This window comes from Pungitius pungitius, chromosome 4 (assembly GCF_949316345.1).
Source record: "Pungitius pungitius chromosome 4, fPunPun2.1, whole genome shotgun sequence".
Lineage (NCBI taxonomy): Eukaryota > Metazoa > Chordata > Actinopteri > Perciformes > Gasterosteidae > Pungitius > Pungitius pungitius.
The window spans coordinates 19,207,775-19,222,302 of NC_084903.1; the positions used below are offsets into that span (position 1 = coordinate 19,207,775).

At 44.0% G+C, this 14,528-nt stretch overlaps 1 protein-coding gene across 1 annotated transcript; it reads right to left on the reverse strand.

Annotated features, from left to right (window-relative positions):
- Positions 1–5,198: 5,198 nt before the first annotated feature.
- lpcat2 (lysophosphatidylcholine acyltransferase 2) lies at positions 5,199–14,176 on the reverse strand. The gene is made up of 14 exons (XM_037450861.2): positions 13,856–14,176; positions 13,303–13,445; positions 11,679–11,896; positions 11,085–11,197; positions 10,717–10,777; positions 10,362–10,420; positions 9,978–10,012; positions 9,817–9,871; positions 9,067–9,149; positions 8,721–8,846; positions 8,424–8,577; positions 7,589–7,687; positions 6,998–7,139; positions 5,199–6,864 (listed from the first exon to the last, which is right to left on the reverse strand). Exons 1-14 carry the CDS (start codon positions 13,964–13,966, stop codon positions 6,695–6,697), a joined length of 1,569 nt encoding a protein of 522 aa, XP_037306758.1. The 5' UTR covers positions 13,967–14,176; the 3' UTR covers positions 5,199–6,694.
- Between the last annotated feature and the right edge of the window lie 352 nt (positions 14,177–14,528).

Below are 14,528 nucleotides of genomic sequence, written 5' to 3' on the forward strand. Positions count from 1 at the left end.
AGTCGTTTCATCCTTCGCCCTCCGTCGTCCCAGGGGTTCCGAATTCTGGCTGGAGCCCCGGTTCTGGAGACCTTCCTTCTATTTCTTAAGGTTCGGGCTTTTCCATGTTGACCTTAGGATTAGAAGCTAATGAAACAAGACGCGGCCCGGGATTGACTGCCTGGATTTAACCCGTGCATTTAGATAGGGTCACAGCAAAGAGCTCCACTCGGCCCTTTTCGGTTCACACACACACACACACACAACCCGACAACCTTTCACTTTCGTCCCCCTGAGTTATGAGGTGACCCCGCAGTATATGTCTCAGTTACGCCTTTTACAATCAAACCCACGTCATAAAAAGAGCCCCCCTTACACCGGGCTACAAATAAGATTTACAGAAAAATGTTTACGGGCACTTTGCCTCGCCACAGCATTTGGGAGAGCTGAGGCTTTAATAATTAAACAGTCTGGATTTCATCCGGCTGATTTTAAAGTCAGGACCCTGGTACCGTGCCATACTCTCACTGGGGTTTCACCAATGGAACAGAGTCGTCGTTAGGGGCGTTAGTGACACCAGGGCGGCTCCTGGTGTGACAAGTCCACACGTTTTGCTCTGCACAAAGCCCAGTATTCCTTGTTTTGTCCTTCAATAGACTTAATAATCAGGCCTGGGCATTCACAATGAGTTTTTTTAATTATTGCATCCCATTGAAACTCTCTGGTTTAAATCTCTGCCGGCCTCACAAAGAGAAGAGCATCTTTAAGCGTCTCTCTCTCTCTCTCTCTCTCTTTCTGGGCTTCACTGGTGTCTGCAAAGTTGTAAGCAATGTTATGTCTCATTCCCTACATGCTGTATACATTCGGTTGGAGAAAAAAAAAAGCATTATGAGTCAGAACATTTCTGAGCAGCACACATCTGGTAAATGTGGTGTATATAAAAAGGTGGAGGCTAAAGAATGTTCCTCAGCCGTAGCCCCATCTTGTGCTTCAGCCAACACATACACTCCAAAACAGATCTATAAGAATGTGGTGCCATTGTCCTCACAACTCTGTCACACAATGACCGTCTCCTTCATCCTTATATCAAAGAATCTTTTTACAAAGTCCCACCCCGGTAATATCCAAGCAACTGGTCAATGAGAAACACAATAGGGGGCACACACTACTTGAGTCTGAATGGTGGGTAGTAATTAGGGGGCGCAGAGGGGGAAGCTTGACATTATTATTGCTGTTTGAATTGAAATAAATGTGCAACTATTGAGATTCAATTGATCTTAAACGTCCCATAAGAGAAACATATTACATTTCCATACGGACAATTCTAAAGTTCTCTTATCTAATTGTTGCGTAAAGCCATATTTCCATCAGACAACACATTGCACTTTCTGTCCCTTGCCTCCTAGGAGTAAAAACATTGTGAGACGTTTGATCCCTGGTACCAGAGTTTGGAGAGTTTGTTTTGGAGCTTGTAAACATTTACACCCCCTTTTCTTTTTGGCAAGTTTCACTAACAAGTACAAAACAATTGACCTTGCTCTGACCCATCCTCCAAATACGTAGGACAAGATCTGGAAAGGAATCAAACGCAGAGATGCGAAACACCCCAAACATCGGGACACGAAAACAAACCAGCAGCGCATTCACACCGCCGCTGGGCGTCCCGCTGTTTCAATGCGGCTCCCCCGAACCTTGCCCTCACCGAGACCTCCACTGTTTCCACAAACCATCACGCAGGAAATGAGGAACAATCCCTTTCCTGAGAGAATAATAAGTGGGAGAGAAAGTCAACAAGGTGTCATATGGTGTGATAAGGAAACGTAACAATGAGGTCTGCGAGGGACTCCAGTTGGGGAGCTCAAGGTTGGCGGCTCGCTGCGGGCTCCGAAACTGCGGCCCTCAAAGTAAAGAGATGCGAGCGTTCTCCGGGGGGGGGGGGGGGGGGTTTGCTTGCGAGCGCATGACTCGCCAACCCAAAAAGAATTGGGTATCCATGACATGGCAAACCCTCATCGGAGTTCATCAAACTCTTTGCACCGGGTGGCTGGACGGAAGCCATGCGTGAGAGGACAGAGGGGGGGGGGGCATCTTTATAAAGGTAACTCGTGTTGCCAACCATTGTTCAGATTCAGGGAAATCTAATTAATATACTGGAAGTCCAGTATAGGTGGCCAAAAATACCCAGCGTGGCACACTGGATTAAGGAGGATGGTATATAGAGTTTGAGGATTATGCAAGAATACCTTTAACTTGATCTTTCCCCTCATCTGTTCATGGTATTTTATTTCTTTCAGTAGTCCTCGCCAGCAATTAACCTCTGTCCTGTAATGTTGAAGCCATACATCCTCGTTCGTCATTGAGGACAAAGGAGGGGGTCAAAGGAGTGTATACACACCCCAGGTATCCTGTTGTTATAAGCAGGAAGGCATATTCTATAAGAAGAATCTTCCTTTTATGTAAAGCTCCTTAAATGTCTTTGCTCTAACAATTCTCAATTTTCGTTTCACTTTAAAAAAATAAAACAGTTGAAAGAATCAGTCCGTTGTATCGTAGTTAAACAGTCTGTATGTGTTATAGTTTTATATTTATAGTGAAATGTATTCGGTGGATGGGAGCATGAGTTTAAGTGTTTAAGGTATTGACTTCTTACAATACATACAGCATTCACCCCTCTATGATTGGAAGCCATAACTTATACAAAAGTGGAAATACCATGAAAGAAATTGAAATAAATAGCTGACTTGTTGTGGACTCGTGGAAAAGCCACTGAGACTCGCGCCGATTTGGCCTGAGGAAGCCGGGCTACCTGGTTCAATTTAGACACACGGTACCGTCACATCTGTTTAAACTGCGAGGCCTGTCTGTTCTGACCTTTCCTTCCAGCCTGGACCAGTGCTGCCCCCCCCCCCCCCACACACACACACACACACACACCACTCATCCCTTAAGAGGCCGGCGTCAAGCTTGTGTCCACAAACACAGGCTGCTCACTCACTCTGGTCCTGAGGAGGCCAAAATTGCATTACCAACACGTATCTCTCACAATCTACAGCGACAGCATCACCACCCGAGGCGGGAGGAGGGGCGGGGTGGACACAGCCATACACAACAGCCGTGCAAAGGACAGGGTGGCGGCTGCAGGGGAGGAGGGGGCTGTGAGAGAGAGCGGGAGTTGCGGGGTGGGGAAGCAGTCGCACTGTTGCAAGCGCGCCGACAATGTCACTTAATTGATTCCATGCCATCTCATCAATTTTGATTAAAATGAAATGAGCCTCCGTGCGTTCGGAAAAGGTTAAAGCAAATTGAAGTTGGAAATCATAGCTGGTAATCACAGTTTGTCTAACAGCAGGCCTTTAATGAAGCGACTAGCACTCCATCATTCATTTCACTCTCCTCTGTGCACGCAGAGAGACTGCGGTTTCTTTTTTTTTTGCGCGCGTGTGTGTGTGTGTGTGCGCGCGCGTGTGTGTGTGTGTGTGCGCGCGTGTAAGCACATCCATGCTCATTGTATTTAGAACGGCATGTGTTGGGATTGCATTAGCATCATGGCCCCTTCACAGATGAACTACTCCCTTGACAGCAGTTGAGCTGGAATGTGCAGTTGTGCCAAAAAGGAGTCATGTTCTCAACGTAATGTCCAAAAAAAAAAGTAATGCCGGACCAAAAGGCAAAAAGGTAACTCATTACATCCATTGAAATTGTTTACTTTCTCTGTACTTATCTACATTTTATTAATAAACATTATCTATTTTAATAAATTACATTAAAACACTGGAAAAGGACATCTATGTAAAATTGCAACATCAATTATCTGAAACAGTTCTGATGTATGATTGACGTTCAGCAATTACTTCCTCACTCGCACCTTGATTGTATCAACAGCACAAGCTGGAATATTCCATCCCATTAACACCGTCGACCACGTTGCGTTAAGCTTAACTTTTATTAGTTAAACCAGAGTTAAGCCAGGTGAGGTTGCAACACATCGTCACTACTAGATTCTGACTTTAATACAAAGTTGACTAGAAACAGAAAAAGTAGTCGTGAGAGGAAAAATAATCCAGCAGCCCACCAATGAGCCAATGAGCAGAAATTGTAAAAAAAAATGTTGAGCAGAGAGAAGAACTGAGTGGAGCAATAAGCTCGTAGGAGAAAACTCTAAGACATATTACTAAAACATAACTACTTTGAACACATTGACCAATCCCTTCGATATATTACAAAAAAACATTTCAATATGACTGAACCTCGCGGAGATGTCTCAGATGCACCCATTACGCTCAATAAATAAAAGAGGAAGCACTTGAAGCAATATTAAATAACATAACACCTGTTTCTGATGGTTTCCCCACTTGATTGCATAATCACGTGCCATTATTTATTTATTTATTAAGATGCTAACATAAATTTACCAAGCTCAACATCCCACCTGGAACAATTTTGGCACCGACGGATCGTTTACTCTGTCTTCAAGCTCTCGCCTTCTGAAAGTTACCAACACCTCAGAATCATTGGGATATATAAAATATAGTAAAGTTGGACAAAAGGTTTCTATAACTTTCAAAGGTTAAATTCATAATACTCTGCTTATACCACTGTGGTTTTAGTTAAAAACACTCAAAATATTCATAATGTTCTATAAAAGTAACCATTGCACACTATAAAGTATCTTGTGTTGACTTATAAATTCAAACACAATACTTAATAATTGCTCTTTGACATTTGTTTTTCCGAATATTATAATCACTTTTATAATGAACCAAGCACTGATATTAAGTTACTTTTAGTTCTTTGCTTTATGTAACTAAAAAAGTGAGATTTTTATTTTATAATAGAACATCTATTAAGCTGTTAGAAATTAGGCCAACTTGTCTAATTACCTTCTCTAAATAAAAGAAGGACGTTGCTCACAATGTTTTGGAAAGTGGCTCAGTTACATAACAAAGAAACCGCCACACACGTTTTAGACATAACTCTAACTTAATGGAGGGTGAAATCGCATACAGAACCAAGACTTACATCTCCAAATGACCCACACCCATTGTATGGTGTTTCTTTAAGCCCAATCAACACAAATACTGCATATGTCCATAATTCATTCTTCTGCACCTCAATGAAATCAGGGAGGGTCACAAATGAGCCAAAAGAAGAAATGCACGGCAGATAAATTGAGCAATTATGAGCACATTGTAGTAACAATTAAGGAATTACGCATCAAACAAAATTGAGAAGAGATTTATTGAAATGTTTATGTTCAAGATCAAAGATGAACTCACTTTTATTGCTGATAGGAATTTAAAACGATGGCAAAACTCAGTTTCAGTGCCTCAAGATTAATTGCAACGTTTGCACATGTATGCATTATTTTACCCATACCAAAACACGTACCGTAAATCCTGATTAAACATTGTTTCTAGCTCTACTGGCTGAATTTCAAACTGGTACTTTAGTAAAAGAACAAAAAGCAAACACATGGAGGAATTACTCGTAGGTAAGTACTGGCCCCTGGTGGCGATGCAGAGAACCAGAGACACTTCCAAAGCATCTGTGCTTCATTAAATTCAAAATCTACAGAAGTCATTAGTTCCCTCAGTGGCGAATACAAAAAAATCCAGCAAGCTTAACATTTTACTCTGTTTTATTTTAAAAAGCAAAATTTGCATTGTTAACAAAAAAAGAAATCACATAATTGCAATGCGCCTTGCTAAATAAATAACAGTAGACGCTAGATAATCTGAAAGCACAACCCCGCCGGGGTGCGATGTCGTGAAGAAGCACCGTTGCCTTTTTGCTCACAAATTGCCCTAAATTTGGCGGCCGATTTGCTTTCGTTAACTCAAAGCTGCACAGACGTGCTGCTGTCTCAGCAATAAGCCGCCTTCGGTAGAAATGCAAATAGATACAGATGCAAAACAAACCTCTGTCTAATTATACAGCCGTCTTACAAGGTCCGTGCCCCCTCCCCCACCCCCACCCCGAGCGCTGAAAATAAGTGTAATGCACAGCGCGTATGCTCCTTGTAGACATGGATTTACTACAGAACATCAGTGGCTTTGCCGGATTGGAGCGATCTTAATAAAGCTCAACGGTACACTAATTATACTGCAACGCAGAAGCACGTGGGCCCTTTGGTTGGATTTTTTTTTTTTTTTAAAGGCTACTGTTCTCTGCACATTTACACGGGAACAGAGAGTCCAAGAAGAAGGTGCACAACGCAACATGCACGTTTATCCAAGTCCGAGCAAAGGGAAGCCGAAAGATACACAGAAATGTGGTCAAAAGTATGGCGATTATGTCATAAAACGCTGTCACTAACACTACGATTGCGGTGCTTCTAAAGTTTCCGCGTTCCTAATTCTACGGAACAACTGTGCTCCACTATATCGGGACAGAGCCAGTGGTTGTTTGCATGTTCTTTTTTTTTTTTTTTTTTATATGAAGAACACATGACCAAAACACACCTACACACAAAGCTTTGGGGATTCAAAAGACTGCAATACGACGTTTATTGTGCGGCGACTTGGGCAAGGTGGTTCATTTGAGATCTCGATAAGGCACCAACTTTGAAAAAAAGAAGTACTCTAAAAAACTATTTATAAAAAGGCAAGCACATGACCTACAATGCTGACCTGTGTTTAAAGTCAAAAGGGGCGGGACACACGTTTGCTTTTTCCCTTCCCATCCCGTCGAGTCGCAGCCATCCTCGGTGTCACCCTCAGTCATCTTTTTTGTCTGAGGTGCTGTCTTCCTGTTCTTCAGCTGAACCGGTTAATTCCAGATCCCCCGGCGTCGCCTCCTGGATGGCCTGGTATCTCTGGAGCTCCAGGTAGGTGGAGAAGAGCTTGGCGTACTCCGGGTGGACCATGGCGAAGTCGTGAAATTCAGCTGAAGAAATGAAAATATTATAAATAAATATTGTATTTATTCACAGTACATATTCCCATTGCATAATATGCAGGTGGAGAAGCCAAAGGAGGTCATGAGAACAAAATGGAGCAACGGGACTGGGTCTACTCACTAAAGGTGATGAAACCGGAGCGGTCAGCATCAATCTCCTTGAAGAGTTTGGCCATGTTCAGATTGGAAACACCCAGAGCTGAGCGCAGCAGAGCAGAGAACTCCTCTCGGGTGATTTTCTCATCCTTGTCCACATCAAACAGCTGCACGAGCCGGGACAGAAAAAGGGGGGGGGAATAAAATAATGCATTTTCAGGAAAAGTACCGAAAACCACATTTAACCACTTGGCCCGGAAAAAATGTCTCCAACTTCTCCACGAACGACAGATATAGTTAACTTGACATTACCCAAAGCTTCTGTTCTTCCTCTGGTGCTGCCTGCTGTACTCCAATGTCAAACTACCTCTGCTTTCTGTTATTTTATGGATGTCTTTAATATTTAGTCCGAAAAGTGAACATTTAATATACTTTACATACAGTATGTAAAGTATATACAGAGCCAAGAGAAATATCCGCAGGAAAACGGAACATTTGATCTGATGCAGTGGCGATGGTTTGCATATATATTTGTATTCAGTGGGCATTTAAATACAACAGTGAATATTTTTTTTCAGACCCAAAGCAGGAGCAACGTCTGAACGTATCCACGTACCTGGAAAGCCATTCGAAGCACATCTTCCGTGTTGGCCGGTCGACACAAAATGGTCACGCCGATAACGTACTCTCTGAAGTCTATGGTGCCGTCTCCGTTCTGCCAAAGGAAATAAAAGAGACAGCAGTACAAAAATTTGCATTCATAAATGTACAGATTATCATCATGGATATAAATACTTTACGGTCGATTCAGAATGTTAAAAAGGAGGACGAGGTAATATATATTTGATACCGTAAGGGATTTCTATAAACCGGAAAATAATGAGTCATGGTATTCCTGAGGGATAAAAAAAACTGGATAAACTGGATGTGAAAGGGCAGTTTTTATGCGTTACACTCATCATGACGTCCTCCGAATGAGGCTATGGTGCACCTACTATGTCATGATGGAATATGTGTGCCATTCTGTAGTTTGCACATCAAGATTCTGGCACATCATGATGTCAACAATGTATATTCATAGGTGCGGGATGGCTTCGTGCAGTATGCGTCAGGGCCAGTTTGTCTGCACGAAGATCTATTCCAACCCACTGGCTGCATTAATCATCTCAGCCAGACGTTATGAGTTGTGTGTGACTGTGTGAGGCCCCTGCGTCCGTGGCTGCATTCGGCTTTAAGGAGCCAGTTATGGACCTCGAGTGACTCGAACGTCCTCGGAACACCCCTTTTTTGTCTGTTTTAATATTGCCATTGAGCCCGTGCTTGGTCCCCACTCACCACTGCCCGGGATGGGTGACAACAGAGCGGGGATGCATTGCCAAAGCCAAGACGCCTTTGCGAACCGTCGTCGCTTTGTGAACAGCTGACCAAAATACCATGTGTGCGTCTCTCACCCTGTCAAACAATGCAAAAAGCTCCTCGAGGGCTGGGTTGACAGGCAACTTCAGGAATTTGGCAAACTCCTCGATGGTGATCCGTCCCCCTTTACAAGAGCCGGCAATTGCTGCGAAGCCCTCTAGGTCCTTTTTCACATTGTCCCACTTCAGACTGAGGAAGCCATGCACAATGAGGAGGTTTTTGCGCTGTACGTCACACTCTTGTCATGCATTGCAGTCACTTCATCATTTTCTTTTTGAGTTATCTATACGACAGGGGATGCCTACAGTGCACGTAGAGTGAGATGCTCTTACTTGAGTTTACGGCTTATTTTGGTGAACTCGACCAGGCCGGCCTCCATGGGCAGCGTCAGCTCACCGGCTGAGATCATCAGGCGGCAGTCTTCGTACGTGTGGTCGGTCACTGGAACTCCTAAGGTCCTGAAAGTCGGCATAAAACACGGCTGCGATGCTCTTAAAAGTGCCGGATGCAACGGGCCAGAAAGACGTGCGACAGTCGGACAGATCAAGGGGAAGCAATGACTAAACTCATTGTACACTACCGTAGTCCTTAAGTCAGAAAGAAAGCGGGAGGGGGAGAAAGCGACTTTGCTTATCTGTTGCATTTTGCGATTCGCGTTGCAGGCCAATTAAAACTTACCGGGCCATAGTTTGTCGCACTCTGTTAGCAAACAGGGGAGGGCTCTTCTTCTCCTCCTCTGTGGGGATCTGCGTTGGCAAGAACTGCAAAAATAGAGAAAACAGACAAAGACGGTCACGCGGAAGGTTGAGCAGAAAGTAAACTCCAAAAGCCTGGCATAGAAACCAAATTCCCAGATGCAGGAATGCACCTCGCGCGTTGATTTAGTACCTCAGAGAATGTCATATTGATTCATATTAATAAGCATTAAAGCTAATGAAGGCTAAACACTTAGCTCTCTTTAGTTTTTAAATGTAACTGATACTTCTCGTAAATCTGGCAGGTTAAGTTGCACCTTGATCAAATCGTAGGGTAAAATGTGACCCATGAACCCCAAATGAACACCTGGCAATGCCTCCACCAACCAGTTGAGAGGCCGTGTGCATGTCTTTTCCAAAATGTTCTCACTTTTTTCGTATAAGACATTTGTGTAATTTGTTATTATCCATTATTATTTTTGAAATTGTTGTTATGATCAGGTGAGTTCAATTAGATGTTTGTGTAAAATCTCATGAGATTCCCTGAGATATTACATGCAGAGAACGGAACCGGCGTGAGGTCACAGTGCCAGAATCAATTCATATGAATCCATCCTGGCAAGTGAAAACGTTCCATCTTTTTTTGCTTTTTAAATAATACAACAAAAACAAAAAACAGTTTGTAGCGCGTTCACCCTTTTAGTAAAAGGCACGTAAGGGGAACGCATGTTACCTCTATCTCCACCGTGGTGTACAGCTGGCTCAGAGTTAGAAGCAGCAGCGTCTTCCTGCACATAACACAACAACAACAAGACACAAATAGTGATTCCACTGTACCAGTAGTTGTTGCAGTTTAGGCAGCAGCAGACAGGAGCGTGGAGGAGGCCTACTTACGAGCTGAAACCCTGCCAAGTCCAAGTCACCGTATCCTGGAAGACATGCAAAAAGCCCCATGAAACATTGACTCTGACATACAATGGTGTACACAAGGAGGTGGAGCTCGGCTGCAAGTCGCTCATAAGGACTTTGGAGTTGGCATCGTTCATAGAAGTGTGCAGATTCATCAAACTGATGAACCCATGTGCTTCTGCTGGGATGGATTAACTAATCACCAACGCTGTGATACACTGTGTGTGTAAAGTAACCCGATAGGATGCATTTGCATTTGCCTTCACTCGGCCTCAATATAATTAATGTCCGTGCAAGCTAGTACAGTGTGGCTCTCAATATGTGAAGATAAATATTATTACTGCTGTATTACAATTCCAAATCGCTCACCAGTTTGTTGGGATATCTCATAATCACAGGCTGCACAGGGACCCCGGGGACAAAGGCACCTGGAGGGGGGGGAAACAATGTGAAAGACATCATGGAGACTTCTCATTGGTTCATCCCTGCAAACAACAAATCATTTAATGAAGGAATGGAGCAGTGTTGGATCTTGATTCCCATTGTTTAACCACTCTGCTCAGTTTATTTGAGTTAAGTTAAAGGGGACATTTTCCCAACTTCACTTTTGTTCTTCTTAAGCCCATCAGCTGAAATACTTTAGGTATTATGATCTGGAATCATTTTACTTGTTGCACATATACATTTACTGTACATTGCATTCAAATCTTATTTCATTTCTTACCTTGTTTGAAAGTGATGAGACATGAGCGATTTGTACATGTTCCCTCCGGAAAAATCAAAACCTTTTTAGGAAACAAAGAATCATTACACAATGTTAAAATTACAACTGGTATCATGTATGTAAAAGTTGTGTGGTTGCCCCTAGCAACATGCAGAGTCTGCTTTTGAAATAATGGTTATTATATTTGAGTCATATTGTATGTGCTTTGGCTCTCTGCCTGATAATGTAAAAAACTAAAATAGCTAAATAAAACATGCTTTACTGATAAAAGTAATCAAATCCAAAATGTTCTCTCCATTGACAGGATTCAAAATTGCCATATTGGGGGGGGTTGTTTGGGAAGGTTTGTTTTATGTGTTGGGACAGACCTGTGGCCAGCGGCCTGCGGACTTGGCTCTGCTTTCAATCTCCCGGATTGTATTCTTCCTGGAGTCGGGGTCCTTTCTGGACACCAGCACAGGCTGAAGACAGCGCACGAACCCTGACCACGGGCCAAAACACAAACATTAATGCAGACTCCTAAATAATCAGGATTTGTCACATTGTTTACTTTCACTTTAAATCGGCAAGCCTTGGTTCATTTGCACGTCTTTCTTTTTCAAGTAAGTTGGGGAGAGTCAATTAGGTTGATATTAACTTATGATAGCACTATTATACGACAGTTGAATAACACACGCTTCGTGGTGTCACATTTGCAAAGAAAAAATGGATCCCACGGTATACCCGAGTACATTTCTTCATGTTAGTTATGATGAAATATGGACGTTTATAGGACTAAGATTCCTGTATTTAAGATCAATGCGCATAAAAGTGTTTGCCCCCTATGCAGAACATGAGCAACAATCTTCACACTTTGGTATACTGTCAACAGCACACACACACACACAAACCAGAAAGCCCACAAACACATCCTGCCTTTCCTGTATGGAGACCACAGCTAAGCAAACCCAAAAATATCTCACGGCCAAAGATGGGCGTTTCAAGGTTCTCGACGCGCGAGACGGTGGAGGGGAGGCCCGCAACGAGGCACACGATCCCATCGAAAAAGGTGGAGTGCGGCGCCACGGCCAGGATGGGGGCCTCGGTGCTGTCGGCTTGCTTGCCCTTGACCACCACCCTGAAGCCCATGCAGAAGTAGTACGTCCTCCCCAGAGCCGCCATCACTTTCCGACACATGAGCCTGGAAACAACCACAAGGTTCTCGATTATTCAAGTTGAAAGGGATTTCTTTGGAAAAATGGTAATGTGTATTTAAATTCGCACTAATGCGTGTCACACTAGCATTGTCATGGTGAAATTTCTCTTATTTCCCTATCATCACCTTCATGTTGCAAGCGGGAAAATGTCAGTGTTTTTTTTTTTTCTTTTCACAAATGGACTCGGCAGCAAGTGTTTCAAAAACAGGAAGAATTACATCATTTTGAGCTTTTCTTGAATTTCACAACCACCGGTCACTTCCTCATTATCCAAAAAGGAGGAATCGCCTGATCGCAATCGATTGAGAAAAAAAAAAGTGAGAAAAATGACGTGGACCTTTTTTTAAAACATTCTTCCGCGGTATGTTCAGCTCTGAACTATTTACAGATGCTTTGTTTTTTCTGCTCAATGGGGCTTTGAGTTTTGAGCGTAGAGAGCTTCCCACGCAAACACAAAGTGTCGGCGTTCATATGGTGCAGATATTGTCTCCTTGAATAAGCAGTAGGCGAAAAATAAACTAAAAACACAGGCTGCCTCTTTAGATTCACTGGCAAGATCGTACTATTACATTAATAACTAGCAGTCAGTTCAGTTGAATAAATACTACTTGAAATACTTGACTATTTAATAATGTTGTCCTTTCATTGTAGCCCAACCAAAGCTTTACATATTTCCCCTCTGTGAGAATCTCTCCGAGCCTTTAGAAGCATAAGAGCCTTTTCACAGAATAGGTGGGTGAGAGAGATAAGCTTCTCCCGTGTTACTGCACCCACACCATATTTGGTCCTAATCGTTTAAAAAGCTGTGGCCTAGGGTCACCACAATGTTCCTGTAAGCTGTGGCACTGCTCACTGTGTGTGTATGGCAGCTGCTATAAGCGCAACGTTCTAAATGCTGCACTCTGTCTGCACACACACACACACAGATGGCATGTTGGTTGTTATCTATGAACAGATCAATCACTTGCTCATTTTTTATATATATATATATATGAAGCCCACCGATACCACTGACTCAGACTTCTGAGAACCGAGCTAAGCGTAATGCTTGTGGTGCCGATATGATCTGAGGACCAACATGATTTGGTAGTAATTCAAGCTGCTGCACACGATAAAGCCACGTCAGGAACTATTATTTTGAGAATATACTGTTGTCTCTGTGTTCTTTTCCTGTCCAGTTTGAAACGCAGGAAATGCATTGCTTCTGATACTTCTTCTTGCTTTAGTTCTATCTAAGATCTAAGCAAGGCACTCATCAACACATGAAATATCTTGGCAGCCCAAAGGATCCTACAAGGGTGAGGTGTGTGTGTGTGTGTGCGTGTGTGTGTGTGTGTGTGTGTGTGTTCGCTCCGTGCTGCAGCCAGATGGTTGTTTGCACCCTGGTTACCTTCTCCAGCCTGTCATCGGCTCCACTGCTCCCTTCATAGGGTGGTTGAGGGTTATTAGGACGGCCACAGGCCATGTCACCATCAGAACCAGGGACACGAGGACAGCGCGAACGGGCACCAGGATGAGACCCACGAGGACACACTGCATGGAGACGGGACAAACACACAAACATCGTACATTGCAGATACCATTTAAGGGCGTACTGCAGCCAGGGTTCTTTGCAGGGCAGGCTGTTGACATTTTTTTTTTTTCAAAGCAAACATGCACGAGTGTGGAAATCCTCATCACTGGACTGCGTTTCTAGAAAGCGCACAACGGCTCTCATTGTCAGTGCCCCACAAGCAGATTGCCAAAGCCTTGTTGGAGAAGATTACAGGCCCTGGTTACGGTGCCGCCTCTGTGCGCGCGTGTGTGTGTGTGTGTGTAATCTCACACATTAGATGTGTGTGTGTGTGTGTGTGAATGTGAGCCATTTTAGCAATCCCGATGACACTATTGTAATAAAAACAACTGCCTTGTCTTGTCCGTAGAGCCAGGAACGCCATACTCACTTTTATTATAGCCGCTTTGGTCAGACGGGTGTCTTGGACGAACGGGTTGATGACCGCGGGCAGGAGCAGAGATTGCTGCCTCGGCAAAGCGAACACGCGCTGCGGCGGCATCGCGGCGCCGGACGGACGGACGGACGGACGGAGACACCGGGGGGAGGGAGGGGGGGAACGGACGGACGGACGGATAAAAGTCGACGCGGCGTTATGTTATCATTGCGCGGCGGCTCTCCCGTGTGCACCACCTGCGTCGGACGAGCGTTACCGGCGCTACGGCGAATCCCAGCGTGCACCCAGTGCGGAACCACGGGAACGCGTCTAGGCTCCGCCCCCAACGTGGCCGCAGCCGGGGTCTGAGTCCTCCTGTGTGTGTGTGTGTGTGTGTGAGTGTGCACGAGGTGTTTTTTGTTTAGAATGATTATAAACCATTCCTACAATATGGGAACCTCTATTATAAGCGTTTTCAGGACCGATATTTTTAACCAATAACAAAATGTGTATGAAAGCAAGACGCCAGAGTGGCGCTGTCGGTGCACGCGCACGTTTGCTTTGTGCACACGCCACAGTAGGAAACCTGTGTGTTAGCTGTATTTTGTGCAGATGTGTTGAGCTACACTGGAAGTATTGCACATAAGGGGGGTAAGTAAACGAATCCAAGGGAGACATGTGACGTATT

Excerpts from the sequence above, each read along its gene's own strand:
- lpcat2 (XM_037450861.2), bottom strand. The coding sequence starts at position 13,966 with ATGCCGCCGCAGCGCGTGTTCGCTTTGCCGAGGCAGCAATCTCTGCTC. Across the intron at positions 7,688-8,423 it reads TTTTTGCATTGTTTGACAGG|AACGGAGACGGCACCATAGA; the intron begins GTGAGAGACGCA and ends TTCCTTTGGCAG. Across the intron at positions 7,140-7,588 it reads TGCTTCGAATGGCTTTCCAG|CTGTTTGATGTGGACAAGGA; the intron begins GTACGTGGATAC and ends CGGCTCGTGCAG.